This window comes from Vidua chalybeata, chromosome 2 (genome assembly GCF_026979565.1).
Source record: "Vidua chalybeata isolate OUT-0048 chromosome 2, bVidCha1 merged haplotype, whole genome shotgun sequence".
Classification (NCBI taxonomy): Eukaryota; Metazoa; Chordata; class Aves; order Passeriformes; family Viduidae; genus Vidua; species Vidua chalybeata.
In genome coordinates, this window is record NC_071531.1 from 14,556,255 (window position 1) to 14,578,639 (window position 22,385).

At 38.4% G+C, this 22,385-nt stretch overlaps 1 protein-coding gene across 3 annotated transcripts in view; it reads right to left on the reverse strand.

The window, feature by feature from the left end:
• Positions 1 to 22,385, reverse strand: part of CNKSR2 (connector enhancer of kinase suppressor of Ras 2) — a 202,357-nt gene that overhangs the window by 159,083 nt on the left and 20,889 nt on the right. For all 3 annotated transcript variants that reach the window (XM_053935604.1, XM_053935603.1, XM_053935602.1), the window contains exon 2: positions 7,047 to 7,210. In XM_053935604.1, coding sequence (XP_053791579.1) covers positions 7,047 to 7,210 — 164 coding nt within the window. The remainder of the gene's footprint in view (positions 1 to 7,046; positions 7,211 to 22,385) is intronic.

Genomic DNA, 22,385 nt, shown 5'->3' on the forward strand with positions numbered 1-22,385 from the left:
TTACACTGATTAATTTCTGCTGCTCCTCTGCACAAAGCAACCATGAATGTATAAACTGAAGAAGGTGAAGGTTTATTTTAATTTGGTAAATATTTTTGTAACACACACAAACAATATAACTTAAAGAAGAAAGAAAATGGCAACCTTTTGAAAAGACAAATTTTATAGTCTAGATAGCTATACTGAGCAATAAAGTATGTGTAAAGAAGTGCAATTTCTCAAATACATCTGATATATCTCAGTAATACGGATAACTATCACAAGAATGAAATAATAAGTTTTCTCTCTAATGCAATAAAAAGTCATTTTTTCACTTATTCATAGGAGTTTTAGGCAAGAATAACATATGGTTGCTAAGAAATGGACTTAAAATACCTTCACATTCTTCTCTTCACTATCTTTCCTTGCTTTCATCTTCCACACTTAATTCTTGAGTATCCTTTCAGTATGCATTATTTAATTGCTTTTAAACAAACAACCTGAAAACAGTAAAGTCTATAGGGTCCTCATTTCTTGAAAAACCTGAGGAAGATTTTAAATGAATTATCAAAACAGCATTATACAGATACCACAGCACATGGCAGGCATTTCAAAACCACACCTGAAAATTAGTGGTGGACAGAAATTCACCAAGAGAAGTTCCCTTTGCCTCTGAAGTTCATTTTAAAAATGAAGAAAATGGATCTGAAACTCCTCTAAAACATTTGGCTGAACACATCCTACAAAGTATGAGGCAGATAGCTCACCAGCTCAAAGCTGCTAGCAACTGATATCACAGCTTGTCATATGGAAGGTGCCTTATGTAACTTTATACCTCATCAGATCTGCCTACAACATATATTTCTAACGGCCCTTCCTCCAGCGTCTCGGAATGTTAACACTAAGGTTATCTCTCCTTCAAATAGCACTGACATATGGGGTAATTTGAAAGTGCACAACACATGATCCTAACACATTTGTTTCATAAACACAGAATAAGTAGATAAGGACAGTAACCCCAGATAGCTCAAATGACACTTATCATTTACTGCAATTATTAAACATACACTGATTAAAAGGCAAACCGTTTCAAAGAGTATAAATATTTGTCCTGAATGTTTATAGTCAGAAAAACACTCAGGTGCATGATACTTTTACCCTTGCAGAACCCAGGAAAGATTCATAGTCATCATCATTATCTCCTTTCTCGAAAAATGCCCTTAATTTCTACACCACAGTCAAGGAACACATTAAAAAGCCAACCCTGGGCCATGCTTTGTAGCACTAATAGAGCAATTATATAAACTATTCTTCTTTCTCTTATTCAATCAACAGACTCTGAAAGACCAAGTGCTCATTACTTTTTTGGTTTTTTTTACTTTCTTGTGTAATTTTGTCCCTAGCCTGCCAAATGCTCTTATTTCTCCATAATTTGAACTACCAGATCCATATCCAGTTACATGCATTTCCAAAAGTTTTAAACAGATAATCAGCAGTTCAAAATGATTTTTTGAAAAAGGAAATAAGTACTGTTATGGACAAACTACCTTTTAAAAACATTTTACATTCTAACAGATCTTTTTATCCAGTCTGCTTTTAACTGGGGGTTTACAAATTTTTAAATGTCCCTCCCAATCCAAGCCACACTATGACTCTCTGAACGAGGGTGTGTATATGTATTTCATATTTGCCCAAACCTCTACGCAGTCCAAAGGAAAAAAAAAAACAAACAAACCAAGAAAAGAAAAGAAAAAAAAAAAAAAAAAAAAAAAAAAACCAACAAAATCTACAATTAAAAAGTATCTAGAATCCATGACTGATTCTTGAGGCTGGTGGGAAGAAGGACGTTCACCCTCTGCATGCAGACATATTTACTGCCTTTGGCACACCATGGCATTTACTGCAGTTCTGTGTAAAGATTTGCTAACACATTTTCAATGTGATCTATATGAGCTATCAGAAATTCTTTCTCTCCTCAGCTTTATTGATCTGGTGATGGACTTCAGGATTTCCTGCATTCAGGATTAACTGCACTGCAGTTAGATTAGCTCAGGCTGAGGACAGGGAGGCATATGATATATGATACATAAGCAGAACTTTAACTTGCAATGGGCAATAATGAAAACGGTAAGTAATTTTTCTGCTATGAGCATTCAGAATACTAACAGTAAATTCCATCTTCAGTACACATAAATCTCCATTCTGAAATGAAGCCTTCCTCATTTAGCACCATAATGATTATGTCTAATATTCACTGTTACTGACAAAACAGTTTTAAGATCTGACTAGTGATAAGTGCAAAGGAAAGTATTTCTGTGTGAGAAATGGCAGGAAGATGAAATTAAGATAAAAGGCATAATTCTTAAGAGGAATCAAATCATTCATAGGTAAAGTAGGTCTATTTTTTACATTCATTTGCATATAAATGTTTTGTGTTAGCGGTAAATGATAAGTAATTTCATGCTGTTAGCGCACACCAATGTTTTCTCTGCCAAATAATAATGCTATTTCATCTGCTGCAATCTTCTAGCTTTACAGATTCAAATATAGTGTGCAATAAATTCCTGTACAGCCATAGCAGATTTAACTAACTAGCATGAATCTAGTACTGTAACTAGTATGCTCTATAAAGCAAAATCTGTTTTGTTTTATTTTTTAACCTAACTCTATTCTACATAAATGAAGATTCCCTGAAGAATTATTTTGCAAATTCACAGGGACTTCATAAAGTTCTTTATTAATGGAAAACTTCAAAGCATCCAAAAATTATTTTCTAAGCTTTTCAAATATTCTTATAACAACACACCTACTTTAGGATCTTGTTTAAAAAATATTTGCAAAATCAAATTAAACTAATTTAATCTTCATGCAAACACAATGAACATGATATTTTGGAGAAGCAAAAAAAAAAAAAGGAATCTCCATCTGGCATCTCATTTATCAAGGTATTGTGGTAAACTAGATCATTTTCTTTAAGATGGAAAAAGTCATGTTTGGCTGTGCAGTCTTCAGTCTTTGTGCTCTCCAGGCAATGCACAGTGTTTTTTGGGAAAAAATGGTCATAACCCGTTTTGTAAATGAAACTCCATCTCCTGACGAACAGATGATGGAAAAAGAATAATGTAATTTCTTTGCTTTCTTCAGGCCAGTTATGTATAGCAGGAGCTACAAGATCCCCTGATGCTTCCCAAACGTGATGACTCATTGTGATCTGTTGGCCTTATCTAAGTAATTTGTTCTTTGTTATGCATTTCTCTTTTTCTGAGCATCATGTCCCTTTCTTCTCAATTTATTTTCTACTGGCATTGTTCATTCACATTCAGTTTTTAAAGCAGCCATCAAAGAAACAAGGCTCGTCACATTTTGTGACAATGAAGTCTGCTACACTGTTGTTTGTTTAACGATTAAATGAAAGGCTGTGTTAGACTAGCTTCACCCTCACACATATTGAAAAGGATCATGTTGAGGAAAAGATCTTCATGGTAATTGTTAGAACTGATGAACAACTGTATATTTTATTATCTGTGAATAGTGGAGAAACATGGCACTCAACTCAGTAGTTTCTCCTGTATCTCTAGAGCTGGACATGCAGTTCCTCAGTCTATCATTTTCTACCAGTTTTGAGAGGTCAATTATTCTGGGTGATTTTGTTAGTATGAATAAAAATGTCCATCCACATCAAGTAAAAATCTACCTGCTGACATCATCAGTGTGATTGCATGTCCCAATTTAAACAGAAAGACAAGAACAGGAAATTTGTCTTGCTGGAAATAAAGTAATGCTGCCAGCATATACCCATCATGGTGGCTTCTCAAGGTTTCTCACCTTGAACACCATTTGACAAACTCTTAGCAGCAACAAAATACCATCACAGACATAACTACTTATTTCTTCTAAGCACAGACAACGTTTCATTCATTGTGCCCTTTCTGACATATGGATTTTGAAAAGCACAAAGCTGCACCGAGGCATGATAATCTATTGAACATGCTGCTCCCACCTTCACAGTCTGAAGGAGAGAGGATTGCCTGCTCTCTCCCAGAGCATGTTCAGCTCCAGCAAAGGTATGCAGGATGTACACCCCCACCCATTACCAGCAAGCGTGACCTATAAGAGCAGCAGCAGCTGGGAAAAGACTTTATTACTCCTTCCCTGAAGCACCACAGGAAAAGAAAACCTGTGAATCTCACCCCCTGAATGCTTACTCTGCTGTCAAGAACACAGTATGGCAGGCTGGCAGCCAAGAGAGACTCAACTAAAGATGGATAGCACAGGCCACCATTTGTCCTCTGATCAGCTCACAAACACTGGAGGATCCATTTGTTGCAAGTGCTGATGACAGGAGGCGAATTATGTGAGAGACCACAGCCAGCCACCCACCCACCTTCTGTCAAAAACCCATAAAGAACATCCTTTAAATAGTGTTATCAATCATATCTGGCTCCCAACTCTTACTGTGGCAGTTTGTGTGTTTAGCACAGTTGAACAGCCCCCACTGGCGTGTCCCTTGCACTCTCCATACTGGAGCTTGTTCAGGCTCTCCGCCTTGCCCCGGTAAGAAAATGCAGCCCTGTGAATTATAGGCACGCAACACAAGCAGCTGGTTTGCTGTTTGCCATATCCACAGTTGCCAGGGAACTGCAAGCAGAAGTTTACCCCCAAAAAATACTGAGAAGGGGTGTCAGGAAAAAAGCACATCAGCAATCAACATTGCATAAACTTTCCTAAGTGACAGCAACTCTGTGTTGGGAAACTCTCCCCTGCAGAGTGGGAACAGAGATAAACAGTGGGAGGGGTTCTGTCCCCTCAGTTGTCCTCAATGCCAAAAACTGTTTAGGTGGTTAACCCAGAGAGAAAGAGGGGAGAAGCAGAAGCAACAGTCCTTTAATTTTTTAAATAATTACTTTTAATTCAGTGTGGAATTAAGCTTGCAAGGCATAATTAACTTTACTATCCATAACCCACCATACCACCCATCATCTCCAGCATCCAAAGAGATGTTAACTCATTTGGATCATTTATCTGTAACTCATGCTAAGTTCTATCATGAAACCTCTGTCAAACTACTGTGAAACAAAAAAAAAATCAGATAATTAAAAAAAAAAAAACTTGCATAGCCACTATCCAAATTAGCAGTTATCCTATATTGGACAGTCATAGGCTTAATGTTCTTCTAAACAATATAGCTAATATTAAAGTCAAATCACAAGAAAAGGCGAGCCCTACCCAGGATAGACACTCACAGATGCAATAAGAAAAGCCTGTAAGTATAGGACCAGTCCAGCCAAATGGATTGCCTCTAAATTAAATTTTTGAAGAGATTTATCTGATTGGTAAACAATAAATTCAAATTAAGTCCACTAAAATCAATATAACAATAACATTTTGTATCCCCGAGGAGCCATCGGGAGCCAATTGTGAGACTGCAAAAACCTCATCTTAAATTAGAAGCTGTGATCTGAACTCATGCCACTGTGTTTTAGCAATTTTCTCTAAGACAAATTCAGAAAAGCAGACAATACTGTACATGCAACAAGAACCAGGAAGGGAGAGACTTGCTGCATGCATTTAAGATGCAGTGTTAGCCTTTGCTAGAAATTCCTTATTTTATATTCAACTTAGTTCCATATACTTTTGCCTAAGATAAAGGAGCTACAAAGACAAGCTGTGTTTGTTTGTCTGAAGATTATATCTGTAATTACATACCAAAGAAAAAAGAAATTTCAGCTAATAAACAAGGGTTTTTTTTCCCTACCAGTAATTTATTTTTCAAAGAGTCACAATCTCTTTCTCTGTGTGACTGGGGAAAATGGTCATTGGTGCTCCCCCTAACTTAGACTTAATCTTTCTCAGTTAACTGAAGTATTTACTTTCTTGCTTTCTTTTGCATTGTCTGATAAGAAAAGTACTTTGTGAATAACTCTTTATGTCCCCTACTATATCAGTAGCATTTCTTTAAGATTGCAACTTCCTTATTTAAAAACAATTTATTGCACTGACTCACACTGCAATGTTACTAGAAACTGTATTCTACAGAAGATAATCTGTGTTTAAAATCAAATATTTTCCTGTATGAAAGAGCTGTCTCCTTTTTTTTAACTTTTTGGGTATGTTTTTTTTTTCACTCTCTCCTTTTCATTACACTTCACAATACCCCAAAAAATGCAACAACAGGGTATTCAGAAAAGCTACTGCATATGGAGAACTGACAAGCCCTTCTAAAGAGCCTTTCAGCCTACAGTCTTTGATTGCCTCTCCCAGGATTCAGCTTTCTTAAAAGCTCCTTCTGAGGCTTGAAGAATAGTATGTACTAAAAACCCACAAAACAGCACCTTAGGCAGTGAAGTACATCTTAACAGAGCTATTCACAATCCTTTCTACAGTGGAGAATGCTGTGTACCCAATCTATCACTAATCTTTACAGACACACACTAGAAGTTCATAAGGAGGGCGAAGTCAGCACCACAGCCCTCACTGAGCAGATAATCCTAGTTATGCACAACATGACCTGACTGAAAAGACCATTACCAAAATCCTTCCCTATGCCCCATCAAAAATTTATATATTATTTACACATAAGATAATGATTTCAGTATTTAATCCTTTCTACTGTGAAATAGAAGCAGCTCTGTTTCATCAGGCTCAAAAAATCACCTAAAACATAATTTGCATGAAAGGACCAGTGAAGAATGACATGGTTAGTATCAGAACATTTTGTTTGTAAAGGGCAACCAACACTCAATTACTCCATTCACATATATAGCTATTTTACATTTCAAACCAAACAGAGTCTAGTTTTTTTGTGATTTCACATAAACTTTTATTCTATAAAGACGGATATGCAAGCCCTAAATCTCTGATATGAGTTCATAGTTTATTTAACATCACTCTTATCAATAGATTTTTTCCCTTTATCTTGCCCCTGGTTTAAAATGCTATACTGTTCACACGTTACAAATCAGGAGTGTCTTGAGCTGCTTACATAAGTATTTAGGACTAAAAATTTGAGTACAGAAAGTCTGAATATGTGAACACTGTTCACCCCCCCATTTGCCCCAAGAAATTACCAGTGCACAGAGCAAGTCTACTGCTTCCAAGATAAGCTCCTGATGGCCAATTCGTGTGACTCCAAGATCTTCCAGTTCCTGATGAGTAATTCGTAATAGCTGGTCACCACTAATCTTCTCTCTCTCAAAGTTCTTTATATATTGCTGCAGGCAATCATCAAGACCTGCAACAAAAGGACAGACGGAGGGAAGACAAAAGTTAGCAACATTTTGTACCCTAGTAGGAAATAAAACTGGCCACAAATTAAGCCAGAAGAGGATTCTTGCCCTATCTTTAAGAGAAGTATTTTAACATTAAAATAACTTTATGTTACTCAGAAACCTTAAGATTTGAAGAGCTACAGCAGCCATGGCTTTTTTATCTGTGGCTCCTCAACCCTGAACAAAGCCCTGAATTCTTGTAGTTGACTGTGCTATGAATGTCAATCTGGGCAGCCCCTAATAACAGGTATGTTAGGGATGCCTCCTTCACATCTGGAAGGGAAGAGGAGAAAAGGGAACAATGGAACACAGAGTCAAACACAAAGTGGCAGTGCCACACCACAGCATCTCTCCCACTCCAAGGTCACTCACATATTGCTGAGTCACCTGAAAGTTCACAGATCATGCCAGCCTCTAAAACAGGCTGCAAAGAGCTCTAGAGAACAAGAAAGGCAGTAGCACTGCAAATGCAAAAACTGGGCCCCAACTGCAGCAGCAGTTCCAGCTCAATGTACCACAAAAAGACCTGCAAGGAATGCACCAACCATGAAAAGCCACTCAAATCAAGAGCTGGCTGCACTTCTCAGAACACAGTAATCTGGGAGTAGAAACAGGCCCACTGTGCCAAAAAACATGGCTAAATGTCATGCAACACATTTCTTCAGGACATGGCTGCATGCAGGGCTGTACAGGTCCTGTTTTGGGGGGGCATCCATATTCTACCTTTTCAGTTTGATTATGAGTCAATGACATGCAACTGGCCATAGACATTCACTTGGAGCAAAGAGATTCTTGAGAAATACAACCTTTCTGAAAAATGCCTTCAAACAATCCCTGATAGTGAAAAGATTGTGAGACAATCCACCATGCATCTCTTGCCCATCAGTCTTTGCCCAAGAGAGCCAGGCAGTACAGGGAAGCTCTGCAGCATGTGCACTCATTCACCAAGGGGATAAGTAAGACTCTTGGGTATTTGGTGGTCCATTTAACATTTCTGTCTGAATACTTTCCGATGGATCAACAGGACTGCTACCAAGCAACAGGGCTTGACAAAGCTCTGAATGCATTAATTTTGCTGATTCTTGAGAAATACAACCTTTCTGAAAAATGCCTTCAAACAATCCCTAATAGTGAAATGACATCTGCTCATTGGACTGGAAGAACCCAAGAACATTCTTACTTGCTAATCAAAATGTCTGAAAAATCTGAAGAAACATGGAAGATAAAAGATTGATCTAACTGCTGAGCCCCAGTTATATTGTAAGAGCCCCAGTATACAACATAAAGCTTCTCTGAAAGTGGTTGTTGCATTTTTGGTTCTCATTCGTGCCTTTCAGGGAGTAGCCACACCTCAGAAGAGACTCACATGAGGAACATGTTGGTGCTGCAGGCAGGGATGCCCCAGTAGCAGGCCAGCCTGTTGTTCCTGGCTCAGCCCATGGGCAGGAGTCACCCACACTCTGTCCCTGCTACACCAACACAATATTCATAGGGCTTTAACCTCTAGAATTCACACACTGAAACTAAACCACACACAAACATGCTGTAAAAGAAGCGCTCCAGTCTCAAGATACAGGAGAAAGTCCCCAGTTCCAGCAGACTTCAACCATGTCCTTCCAGAACCTGTTGCCTGATTTTCTGCCACTTAAAGGTCTAGGTTAATCAAGCACTTGAAACGATTGCCTTCATTTCACTGCCCTTTCCAATCAAGAAGTTGCTCAACCCATTCTTCAAGAAAGAAATCTTAAAAGGGCAGGAGAGGCTCCCTCCATAGACAGCTGCTTAGATCAGCTCAGCTGGTCAGAGCATGATGCTAACATACACCAAAGGTGGGGGCTTGATCCTTGCACAGACCACTCTCTTAAGAGCTGCACTCAATGATCCTTGTGGGCCCCTTCCAACCCAGAATATTCTGTGATTCTGTGACAGGGTGACAACTGAGCTGTCAGGAAAGAAGACCAGCTGGCTGAAGAGAGAGCTTTGACTGGAACTCAGGGAAAAAAAAGAGTTTATGACTTTTGCAGAAGGGACAGGAAACTCAGGAGGAGTACAGGGATATCATAAGGTTATACAGGGAGAAAATCAGAAAGACCAAAGCCCAACTAGAAATTAATTGGGCCAGTGCCATAAAAGAAAAAAATAAGTGTTTCTGTAAATACATTAGCAACCAAAGGAGAGCCACAGAGAATCTTCCACCTTTATTAGATGTGGAGGGAAACACAGTAGGGAAGAATGAAGAAAAGACTAAGGTACTTTATGTCTTCTTTGCCTCAGCCTTGAGTAACAAGACCAGTTGTTCTCCAGGGACCTAGCCCCCTGAGCTAGAAGACAGGGATGGGGAGCAGAATGAAGCCTCCATAATCCAAGGGGAAATGGTCAGTGACCTATTACGTTACCTAAACACAAAAAAGTCTGTGGGGCTGGATGGGATTCACCCAAGGGTACTGAGGGAGCTGGTGCAAGTGGTCACTGAGCCACTTTTCCACCAGCAGTCCTGGCTAACTGGAGAGGTCCCAGTTGACTTCAGGTCAGCAAAGGTGATGTCCAACTCCAAGAAGTGCTGGAAGGAGGATCTGGGCAACCACAAACCTTTCAGTCTGAACTCATGCCAGGAACGGTCAAGGAGCAGCTCTTCTTGAGTGCAATCACACAGCACATACAGGACAACTGAGAGATCAGGCCAGCCAGCATGGATTTAGAAAAGGTAGGTTCTGTATGACCAACCTGAGCTCCTTCTGTGACAGGGTAACCCCCTTAGTAAATGAGGAAAAAGCTGTGGTATTGTCTACATAGACTTCAGAAGAGTCTTTGACATCATTTCCCACAGCATTTTCCTGGAAAAACTGGCTATTCATGGCTTGGATGGGTGTACTTTTGGTTGGGCATAAAACTGCCTGGATGACTGGGCTCTGGGAGTGGTGGTGAATGGAGTTAATCCAGCTGGTGGCTGGTCACAAGTGATGTTCCTCAGGGTTCTGTGTTGAGGCCAGTCCTTTTTAAAATATTGACGATCTGTATGAGGGATTCAGTGTACTTCTGCTCTTCCTGAACTTAAGATGTACATTGGTTACATAGACTGCTGAATGAGAATAACATTAAAATAATCATCGTCATCAGGTATCAAAAAATGAATTACCAGTTAAGGCACTAGCAACAAAAATCCAGAATAAGACATGACAGATGCACTTAATAAACAGTTACTGACAGATAATTCTACGTAAAGGCATTACTCTTCCTCCTCCTGCTATCTAAGTATTTTTGTCATTCAGATGTAATCTAGATGGATGCATGTAGCTCCTACAGGGTGAGAAAAAGTTTAAAAGAACAAAAATATTACTGACAATTGTTTGACTCACCAATTCCATAAAAATTACAGCCAGGAAACAACAAATAATTTAACTAGATGACGTTTTCAGAATAGCTTGCCACAAATATGTCTCCTTATTCCCTAAACATCCTTTTAAAGTAATTTATTTCTGTCATTTTATTTCTAAATTAAAGAATAACTCTTCTTTTTGTAAACAAAACTGCGCACAGATGATGATGATGACAATAATGATGATGATGATAATAATAATACAAAAAGGCCAGCATTCCTCTCCCACACCTTTTGCCCCCAAAGCCACAACACATCCAGACAGCCACTGCTGCCTTCAAATCAACAGGAGGGGAGCTACAGGGAATGAACATTCCCAGCTGATGATGCCATTAACTTGGGACAGGACAAGATGTACCAAAAAACATCAGGTGCGTGGAGAGGAACTAAATAACAACTAAATAGTATTGTCTTCTCCTAATTTCCTGCAAATCCAAAATCCACCCAACTTCAATGTAGTTAGCAATTTTTCTAGCTGCCAAGGGCTGCTCTGCTTCTTCCCCTCTGTCATATGAGAGTATGTCACCAAGCCCCATACCACAGCAATTCCAGCAAATAACCCAGTTTGATGCACTACTCCCTGTTCCTGGCCATGGGTGAGATTAAGACCGTAGCATATCCAGCACTCCTGGATACTTCAAGAAGTGGCCTCAGTTCAAAACCTAGGTTCATGATTATGTTCTGGATGTGTAAGGCCCCCGAGTATATAAAAACCAGATTTTGTGGTGTCAATACACAAGTAATAGTCTTATAATCAACAACTCTGTTCCTCATCCAAAATAACTGCAAGATTTTTCGAGTATATGTAAAGGCACAGGGGTTTTAGTAGTAAGAGAGGTAAAGTATGACACTTGTCCTCTTAAACTGTATGACGATAGCCCTCTTCCTTTTAAACCTACTCTTTAAAGGAAATGATATACTATAACCTCTTTTTTCCTTGAAAGATCCCTGGTCTTGAGTTCCAGTAGTAACACAGACCTCCAGTGATGTTAACTACTCAAGAAAGACTGCCCTGCCCCATACTCTTCACCTGAGCTTATCAACCAGAGGGTCTGGCAATGCCATCCAGACCCCATTATACACTCATTACCTGGCCTGTTTGACTCACACCTACAAGAGCAATGAAGATGTTAATCCATTGCCCATCTTTGCTGGTGTATACCTGAGGTGTCGTGTACACAGATGGACCATTCTGGGCATTGACAGAAAAGGAACAACTCTTTACACTAAGTCTCAAGCAAGCTCCACTTCACTTGTGGGATTAAAAACATAAAAACCAGCAAGAAAGTAAATAAAAGCTCCTCCAAAAGAAACTGTACAGAAGACTCAATGCTTTAAACACTAAAAAAGAAAAATTATTTAGAAAAGTTCCTCTTGCAAGTAGAACATACTGGAGCTAGTTTTTTTCCCCAACTCTGTCATTGAGCTCTACCTTCCATGGGCCTATTCAGAGTTCATCAAACCATTAACAATTTTTACCAGTTCACAGATGCAAATCAGACAGATTTCTATGTACTTAATTCTTTTTATTACAACAGCATCCTAGAAACTAATCAAGAAAGGTTTAATTTTATTTTCTTATTAATATGATTTTCTGGACTAAGACTGCAAGATCCAGTACAATCCTCCAGAGAAATCTTCCATGGTCACAGTCTCCTAACTAATAACTTCACAATCATTCTGAGGAATTGTCTTATTTTGATGTGTGTAACAGGTCATCTTTTGAAACAAGCTAACCAACAAACTGCCCTGTTAATTCAGTGCCACAACACATTATGCACATCTGTAGTAACTGAAACTGAAATAAGCCTCTCCATTAAATATATTTATGAAATATATATATTATCCCAGTCTGCTCCTCCTCTGCAAGCAGTTCAGTCTTTTCTGCCACCTCTAAGAGACTAAAAAAATATTAAAATAGGCTCTTTCTAAGGCTAGATCTGAATAAAATCAGTTCTAAAAACAGAGGCAACTAGGTAGAATATTTTCCCCAAATTAGCAGTAAAATAATTTTTCTTCAAGGTTGGGAAACTACAGTGGAAATAAAAGACTTTCTGTCCTTATCAGCCACCTTTTCAGTTTGGGTTAAGGAAACGATGATGAATATTACAGGTTTTATTATCATACCTGAAACTTTGACAAGGGAGTATATTTTTCTATTCCCCTGGTATATCAGAGTGAGGACACAAACTGACAACTTCCCTGAGCAAGTCCTTGTTCTATAAACACAGCACTTACTGAAAAGCAGTAACATACAAACAATACATGGAATAACTTTGCATGGGAAGGAAAGGCACACAGTAACAACAACAACAACAGAAAAAAAAAAAAAAAAAAAAAAAAAAAAAAAAAAAAACCAGAAACAGAATGAAATGTCTAGGGCCTTTCTTTTTTTTTCTTTAAATATAAGGCAAACAAATTAATCTTTCAATCTGAACAGAAGGAGTACCTGAACTCCATCAGCAACGGACTGCAGCACAGACTTTACCAGGCCATGAAAAAGAAAAGTAAGCTAGAATTTAATATAAACTGGGTGTGCATATATGTAGCACTATCTCAATGCCTCTTCATATTGCAAACTATTATTTGCAATGCTTTTACCTAAACTAGAATGATGGAAGTGACCTCTGAAAAGTTACAGTTGTTTTATTCCTGCTCACCATTAAATTTAAGCCAAGTATTCTTAAGGACTGACAAACTTTGAGACTGCAAATCAGTCTACATATGTTTCAAACTTGAAAATTCAGCCAAGTTCCTGGTAAGTTAAAAAATTTTGCTATGACATATGCATTTGCACCTAGGCTTTACTAATCCAGGGCTGATAGGCTATTAGTCTATTCACTTTAACTGTACAAAAGTACAAACTTCAGTTATGCCAAAGAGCAAGGCAACCAAGCAGAAAACTACTCCCTCTCTTCCACTTCCACCAAGAGAGCCACAGCAGGCAATTATCCCCGCTCACGTTTTCTCCCCAGAACCAAAAGATGAGAGGCAAGACTAGGAAAGGCCAGTTTTCCCCACAATCTGTACATGGGAGATGGGCATTTGGAAATTCTCCATGCCCCTCAGTCTTAATGTCACCACCGAAAGCAGGGGCGGGCCAAGCCAGCCGCTTCCCCCCCTGAAAGGCAAAGATAATTTTCCTCTGCCCACGGAAGGGATGCTCGCTGCTTCAGGGTCTTCAGCACCTCCTGGGCTTCACATGTGACAAACAGATGTCACAGTTATTAGTGCCAGAAGACAACGCAAAGAACAGAACGTTTTAAGTGCCGTGGATGGCAAAAGCCTACTGTGAACAGGATAGCTGCAAAAAAGTAATGCCCCATCCCAGAGGAGCACTGAGGAAGGATGTTCAATGAACCACCAGAAGCAGCTTTCAGTACAGACTGAAAAAACATTATGATACATTTGAAACTGGAAAAAAAAAAAACCCAGCACATTAATTGCAGGCAGATTAAGGAATGGGTAGTGGATTAATGAAAAAAAGAATTGCCAAATGCCTGGATTACAGCAGTACTTGCAAAAGAGCTGGACAATCACTTTGATATCTTGTTTATCTGTAATTTCAGGTGAAAGCCCTCTAGCTGCAAAACATATCTGTTCTTCACTTTGTAGAATTATTCTGTCTCTCATTCCCTTCTCTCCCTTTCTATGACATAGCAGAGTAAGACAAAATTCCAAAAGCATTAAAGAGAAACATTAAAAATTACCAAGAACATCCAAATAATTATTCATTCAAGCATAATGTGTATTCATAGAATATAGTATAAGATTACATGTTTTCTATGTGCAGTTTAGTTTAAATGTATTTTTTATTAATAATTTTCAAATGTTCAGTCTAAACATTAGCTGAAAGGTACTGCTAACTAAAAACTACTATTTTAGATAATGAAAGAGAAACACAATTAAAAAACCCACTTTATAGCCACTGGGTATATACCACTACATCCAGAAATGCATGTTAAGTTTGTAAAATGAAGAACACAGAAGAGAGATGTGAACATGAAAAGCAGCAACATAATTCAAATTCAGCCTCACTTGACTCGTTCTTCTTAAGGTCCTTGTCAGGAGAAGGACCTGTGGTTGGTCAACGGAAAGCCACAAGCAAACAAGGATATGGCATTACACTGGGCAAGAACCTGGGAGTCAAAGAGTGTATTTGTGACAGAAATGGATCAAAACAGAAGTCTGAGATGAAGGATGCACTGTCTCAAGTCACTAGGAACTACACAATTAAAAATTAAATCCTGCTCAAGGAATCCAACTCTGAAGGATCTGCTATTTCAATGCCTACAGATTCATTCTCTTTTTGGGATTGCCTCTTATGAGGCCTGGATATATTAATTGTATGACCATGTTGGCAATATGTGACAATTTTGTTCATCAGAAAATTACAGAAATATCAAGACTGTGTGGATCACACATGGCTCAGCAAAAGCTCTACTTTACAAAGAACTTCACACTGACCAATCATAAAAGTGTTCTATTGAAAAAAGAAAACTAAAGAGGGAGATGAGAGAAACCAAAAATGCACATGTAGAACTAACTATAAGCATGACTTAAAGATACACAAGACCAAACTGGGTGCTGTGTCCAATAGGGCTTATTTTAATAAAATCGGTTTAGACTACTTATAATCAGTGCTTATTATGGCAAGCTAGACTCGTTAATTACAAGAATAATATCCATAGCATTCTGTTTAGCTGTTCATAAACCTAATCATTTGTATTTCTCTGTTTACTTTTTGCTTCCATTATGCCTATCTGTACAGCAAAGCCAAATCTTTACACAACCACATACTAGTTTTGCAAAGTATTTTCAATCTTAAAACATGAATAACACTGCAACAACCAGTGTCAAGCTTTATTTCTATGAAATTCAAAGATTAGTATCCCTGATTATCAATATTGTTCTCAATGTAAGGGGTTATAATTATTGTTATATTTAGGACTTTTATTATTGGATTACAACGAACACATTGTTCAACTACAGCTGTGGCCTTTGCACATGAGAATTGCTGAAGTGTGCTGAAAAGTTTGTGTAGCTGATAATGGCAGCAGAAATCTCTTTGACAGTGGAAGGGAGAGAAGCCAAACAACCCACAGCATCATTAAATATCAGGAATCCCTCAAATGAAGCAAAATCAAAGGAACACATTCACTTACTCCTGATAATCACAACACCCAACTGCAGGGGCCTAGGACAGCCCCAGTGGGAGTGGGATGAGAAAGTGTGCATTCACTTTCATAGTAAAATGTATAAAATGACAGCTTTTTAAATTCAGGGTTAGAAGTTCAGCCCAATAGGGGGGGCATTTAGAGATAAACTAGAAATATCTGATCCAAAACCAGAAGTTTTCCAAAAAGTTATCCAAGCATTAAGATTATAAGACTATAAAGACTGAATTAAATACTCCCCTAAAATTTCAAAGAGGAAATTGCATTATTTTTTCTTACTTAAGTCTATGCCCTTATGATTTTTGGAGCAGAATTGACGACAGGAATGTACCATCAAAGCTTTGCAAAAGCAAGAGGCAAAAGTGACATTGGCATTTTACATGTAATAATATATTTGTATGATCCAGGGTTATGATTTTTAAGAATCCAGCCAGTCTAGTCTTATTCAGGGTCCCACAATGCTGTGAGATTGAACAAAGTAACATACAAGTAGACATGGCCCTGACCCAAGAAGCTCAATATAATTCTCTTTTCCCAAGAAATTCACGCTGGCTAGCTAATAAAGGCAAATCCCTCAACAGCTACTTTAATTTCTACTCTGTTTCACATGGCAGTTTTCATACTCTCACTATCATTCTCCCCATTTTTCACATGTACTTTAGCTGGCAGAGTACCTCAGGAAAGGGAAATCTCCTTGCGTCCAATCAATGTTTAACTTCTTCCTCAAAGTACCACGTTTCTGCTCCCATTATCACAAGTAAACTAGAACACACTGCAACTACCTTAGCATATAGGGATTTTTCAATCACCACTATAAAATTAGGGATCTAAATACCATTAACTAACACCTATTTCATTTGTGTTTCGTTAAATGTTAAAATTTCATATGCTACCATTTTTCTTCTCTAAAATGATTCCTTGTACAACAGCTGTCTGCATCACTATCACTATAGGCATTTGATGCTTCCTACAAATTTGCTATCACACATCCAGCTAAAGGAGTAACTTTATTACTAACTGGATCCTCATACAATACAAAGCAATATATGAATGAACACAACAAAAAGCTTTTCTCAGCAGTGTCCTTCAGACTTTAGAGTTTCTGGAGGCTAGAACAAAGCAACTTTATAAGATTAAAACACAGCTTATCCCCAAACATACAATATTCTGGTACCAGCACACGGAGACTACACCACTGGTTTACACAGGAAAAACAACTGACCATCTAATAACAGCATGTGGCTTTGTTACTTCTCCAACACATCTCTCTAGCAAGCACTGAGCACTGATGACATTAAAATAGGCTGCAGTGAGTACCACCAGGCTCAAGCACACCACCAACGTAGCAGTGCTAGAGCTGGAAAGGACCAAAGCAAACCAGCCCTCTGTCTGCCCCAGCCCTGGGCTACAGCTGCACATCTCTGAGCACAGCTGCACTCATGTGCAGCACCTGCCCCCAAACAATTTTGCACCAAGTAACAAGGACAAACTAACAAATTCCCCAATATTACTGAAAGCATTGAAATGCAACCACCATATTCCCTAAGGATGGCAGGCTTTGTCTAAATAGGTGTGGTATTGACCTCTTCAACAGTTTAGAAGGGGCTAAGTCTGAAACACACCCTCAGGACTTAAGATAGGAAAGACTTAATTTTCCATAGCTTTTCACTGTCTCCCATGATTATTTGCAGCTGTGCTTCACACCATACAACTATAGAAAGTGCAAAGCCATCAGATGTGCAAGCATGCACCAGGCAGGACAGGAGGAAAAGTTTCTTCAAACTCTGAGTGAACTCCCTCCCATTCCTTTTTCCTCCTCACAACGCCCATGCATTTCCCAGGCTTGAAGCTCTTTAGAGTGGAGTTTGCATAACTCAGCACAGTGTGAGACTTGGGATGGTTTTAGACTTGTGGGCAGAAAAAGCTGTGCATCCCCCTACACATGACAAAGAAACATCTGTAACTTAAAATCACTGGTCAAATACTTCGATATGTGTAGGGGTGTCTTGAAGAAGAAAGGGAAAGCTATAATCCTAATATTCATCACTTCAAATACAATGTCTCAGTAACCATCCCACACCTCTGGAAAATATAAATGAATCATATATTAAAGAGAATAAACAACTATAATATGTTAGACAGTCAAAAGAAGCTTATGTAAGCCAAGCAAACCCCTGACATTAGCCAAGTAAGTAAATAAGTACTGGTTGTTCTTTCAAATGCCCTCCCATGTTTGCATTTTTACAGTGCTCTGGAGCAGCCACCTGAAGCACACTGTTGTTACACGAAGGGGCCTCCTCTTCTTCCTCCCTCACATGGGCTATTATATGCTATTATGCAAAATAGTCAGATAACCCCTCCACAGTCTTTATTAAGAGTTTTTCACCATGAAAACCAGCTTTGCTGCCAATAATTTATTTTGCCAGAAGGCATCCTTTTGGCATAAGCTGGAACACTGTGTCCCCGGAGAAATAATACAACAGTTGTTAAAGCTTTCCTTTATCTCTGTACTTTACAGTCTCCCACCCACTGGAGAAATCTGCTAATGGTTCAAATAAGGCTTCAAGATTTATTTCGTGATGCCCTCACAGAGGGTCTGTTTTGATACAGCCCAGCAGCATGGTTAAAAGCAAGCCAATTTATTTTGCAATGGGAGCAATTCTGCAGTTTTGCTACACCTACAGTGAACCTCTCTCTCTAGAACAACAGGGGACAAGATGCTAAGTTTGGTTGGGAGTACTTATGCAATGACTTCATCCATGCTTCAAATTACTCTTCCTCCCCATACATTTCATTTTCCTTCTATGATCAGCAAAATCATCCAGCATTCATTGCCTCTATCTGCCTCCTCTCAGGAAGGATTTCACAATTAAGAGAGAACCCTAATGACATCAACCATAATTGGACAGAATATGTTCAAATTACTTCAAAAACAGTCCTGTAAGTACAGCTTTATTACATTCTGATATGCACAGATATGTTAAGAAGTAAAAATATTTTGGTTTTAAGCTTCTTGACTAACACAATCTGCTTCGAACTATATCCAAAGCAGAGAGCTTTACATAAGAGAATAGGCAAGGATAACTTTATATGTGTGCTCTTCCAGACTTTTCCTCTCGCTCATTAGAAGTGAAGAATACATTCCATCATGTAAAATCTACAACATGGACTGCAAGCTTGTAAAGTGGAAATGCAAACCACACAACTGGATCATGGCAAAATATATCTGTTGGGGTTTTATTTTCTTTGGCAATATACTTTTCAAAATAATGTTGTCAGTTTTGCCGAGGCTGTAAATACATAAAAATAAAAAAAAAAAGATCTGTTGAAGTGACAAGCTAAACTACACTTCAATTAGTTTCTCATTTTACATAATCACTTGCTTGTACCATTTATCCATATGAGCAAAAAGCTGTAACTAGGAATTAGACCCTTCAAAGACTGAATTAATCTACTCCAACATTAGTCTTTTTCAAGTCTTGTCAATGTTATATCCCCAGGAAAGTGAAATGAACATTCACATGGAAACTAACATGTGCACACACAAAAATAATAACAGTTTATTTTTAACTATTAACTGCATAGCAATAAATTAAACTTACTTCCCAAAGACAGGATTAGGTAATTCATTCAATAATAGTATTACACACTAAATACATTTGTGCAAAATGCTGTCATTTAACATTTTATAATGAACATATATATACACACATTTACTTCACCCATTCAGAGGCCTAATGCTGGGAAATCCTATGAATAACCTGAAATTCCTGCACTTTCCACTCTTGCAGGCAACACTGACAACTGTCTGTGGGGAGGTGGAAGATGCACACCACACTCACCCTCCCAAGCAATTCATGTAGAAAGAGGCCAGGAACTTCACAGAAAACATGCTGCCACTGAGAGCTCTACTTGTACAGAGGCAGCACAAGGTACAGTGACGTTCTCCTGCATTTCCCTTAGCTGTACTGACAAACAGCCCTGCCCTGAGGCACGTGGAAGGCATGGGAAACAACCAATGCTGAGGTTCAACTGCAGCTCTAGTTTATTGTTGCCATAGCTTATCAGATAAAAGGAAAAAAAAAAAAACAAAAACCAACAAAACAAAACAAAAAACCAAAGCAAACAAAACAAAACAAAACAAAACAAAACAAAAAAAAAAAACCCAAAAAAAACCAGGTGACATTTTACCACTGACATAATTTTGAGGTTGCCTTTCCTTTATGTGATCTTCATCCTTTATTCTGCAATAACCCTGGCTGGTAGAACTAAATACTTGTATTAGTCAGCATGGGATAAAGTGCACTGATTACGGATATTCCTGCCCATTTCCACAAGACATCAGCAGGAGCTTTATGCTAAGTGCTGTTTAGCATTTCCTGTGCTAGCTGGATATAGGCAACTGTAGTATACTTCCTGGTCTTGCTCCATTATCTCCTACCCATTTAAGCATTATATATATTGAAAAGTGATAAGAGAACAGTATAAAAATCCTATGTATTTTGTCAGCACTTCAGCCATACCTAATCAAAAGCCAGGAAAATAAAAAATCAAAGAAAGACAAAAACAAGGTGAAAAAAACCCTGAATTTTCACTCTGCTGAGTTTAATAGGACTTTTTATATGTATTGATTTTTCTACTGTATGAGACATTCCTTATTCCATATTTAACCTTTAAAACAAACCTGAAACAGAAGGTTGGACAGATATAACTTCAAGTAGTTGTAAAACATGAATAAGTTAATAATTACTATTTTGATATTAGTTCTGGCTGACTTTGCAAGCCTTCGTACTTGTTGCTAACAACTGAAAGAAGTGACTCCCTGTTACTTGCAACAAACTCCTCTGGGCTCACTGAAAAATAACATTCTGAGTGAGACTTAGTGTTGGTTTTTTTTGGTTTTTTTTTTTTTTTTTAAGAGGACATCTTTATGTCCAAGTATGAAACATACAATTTGTGTTTCTCAAAATTTTTTCACCATTTCCAAATCCCAACCATGTATCTATCAGCTGTATTCTGATCTTGCATTGCATCAAATGCATGCTAGTGTTTGTGTTCTACTTCATCCCCCATTAAGAAACAGTAATAAACTTTAAACAGTAATAAACTTAAAACTTTCAGTTCTTTTAGAATGTCTTTCCTAACTTGATCTATTTCAGAAATAACAGGACTTTTAATAATAAAGCATGCATGAAGTTAAGCTCTGGTAGAGAGGAAATGACAATTCTAATGCCTAAGATAAGGTGCAGTTCTCCTCGTGACAGGTTCTGCTCTGATGAAGTTCCCTTCAGAGTTGGTTCTCTGCATAACAGTCAGTTTTAGAACTGTAATAGGTAGACAAGTAGAAAGTTGAAAGAATATCTGACACTTTATATTAATAGCTTACTATCAAAATTTCAACAAGTTATTGGTAGAGTTTTGAAAACAAAAATATAGGACATGCAGATTTTTGGGACAGTACTTTTTAACAAGCAAATGAACCCCAAATGTTAGGGTGCAAACTATGGGCAGAAGGACACTCTGGAGACTTTTGACTGGAGTGGTTTTGCAACACACTGCTTCATCATCTCAGGCAACCCTTCCAATTAATAGGACTCATCCCTGAAGACCACTTCCTGCTAGCCAGTTGTCAAGTTTTCAGCTGAAACTGCAGCCTTTTTGTCTGCATCCACTGCCGCAAAAAAAGTACTATGGTTTCTGCACAGCAATAAGAAATTAGCTGTCAACACCTGAGCACCAGTGATGCAATCCTTAATAAACAGAAAACTGTAACACTCTTTTAACTATCTTGCCCCAATATCGTGCTCATAATGTGGCCAACTTGTGGTTACCATCAGATAAGAAAATCTTAACCACATGCAAAATTTTTGCAAGAACCCTAAGTGCCATCTTCAGCAGAGGAGTACAGAGATCTTCTTTGGATTACTATTTGGAGAACCTATCTTACCACCAGGCTAGAGGTTGCATATAGGTAAGCTCAACCTATATCAGCATCACTCTCATTTACTCCTTTCCCAGCACCATCACCAGCAAAAATTCTCCTCAGCACATCTGTTACTCTTCCAAGTCAACCCACTCCCTCTCTTCTTTAGCTCCGCCCTGTAATCTTTCTGCCTAAATAGGAATGGAAAAAAAACATTTTATCCAAACATCCATTTTTCATCCTTCTCTCTCTCTGCATAGCTCCAAGGTCAGCATCTCCTGCAGCATGCAGCTTTCCTAAGTGGCAGGAGCTGTATAGCAGACTGACAAGAGCCTCAAAGATTTAGCTGCTGCATGAGAGCTGCTGGTGACATTAGCAAAGCCATCCAGAAGGGCATCACTAGCTTCATGTCACTTGGAAAATCCGTGACTAGCAATAGAGGTATCAAAGACATCTTCCAAATTCCAAGCTGGCAATGTTGTGCTGCACTAGAACCAGATAGAAAATTGTGTTTGTTCTACACAAAAATTCAAACTGTGAGCAGTCTGTAGGGATCCTCCCTCCTTGTCAGGAGAACTGCACCCGCCACCATTTGCAGACAGAATTCCATAAACCAGTCTTTGGCAAGCAGAGCAGTGCTTTGACCTCCAAGCATTCAACAG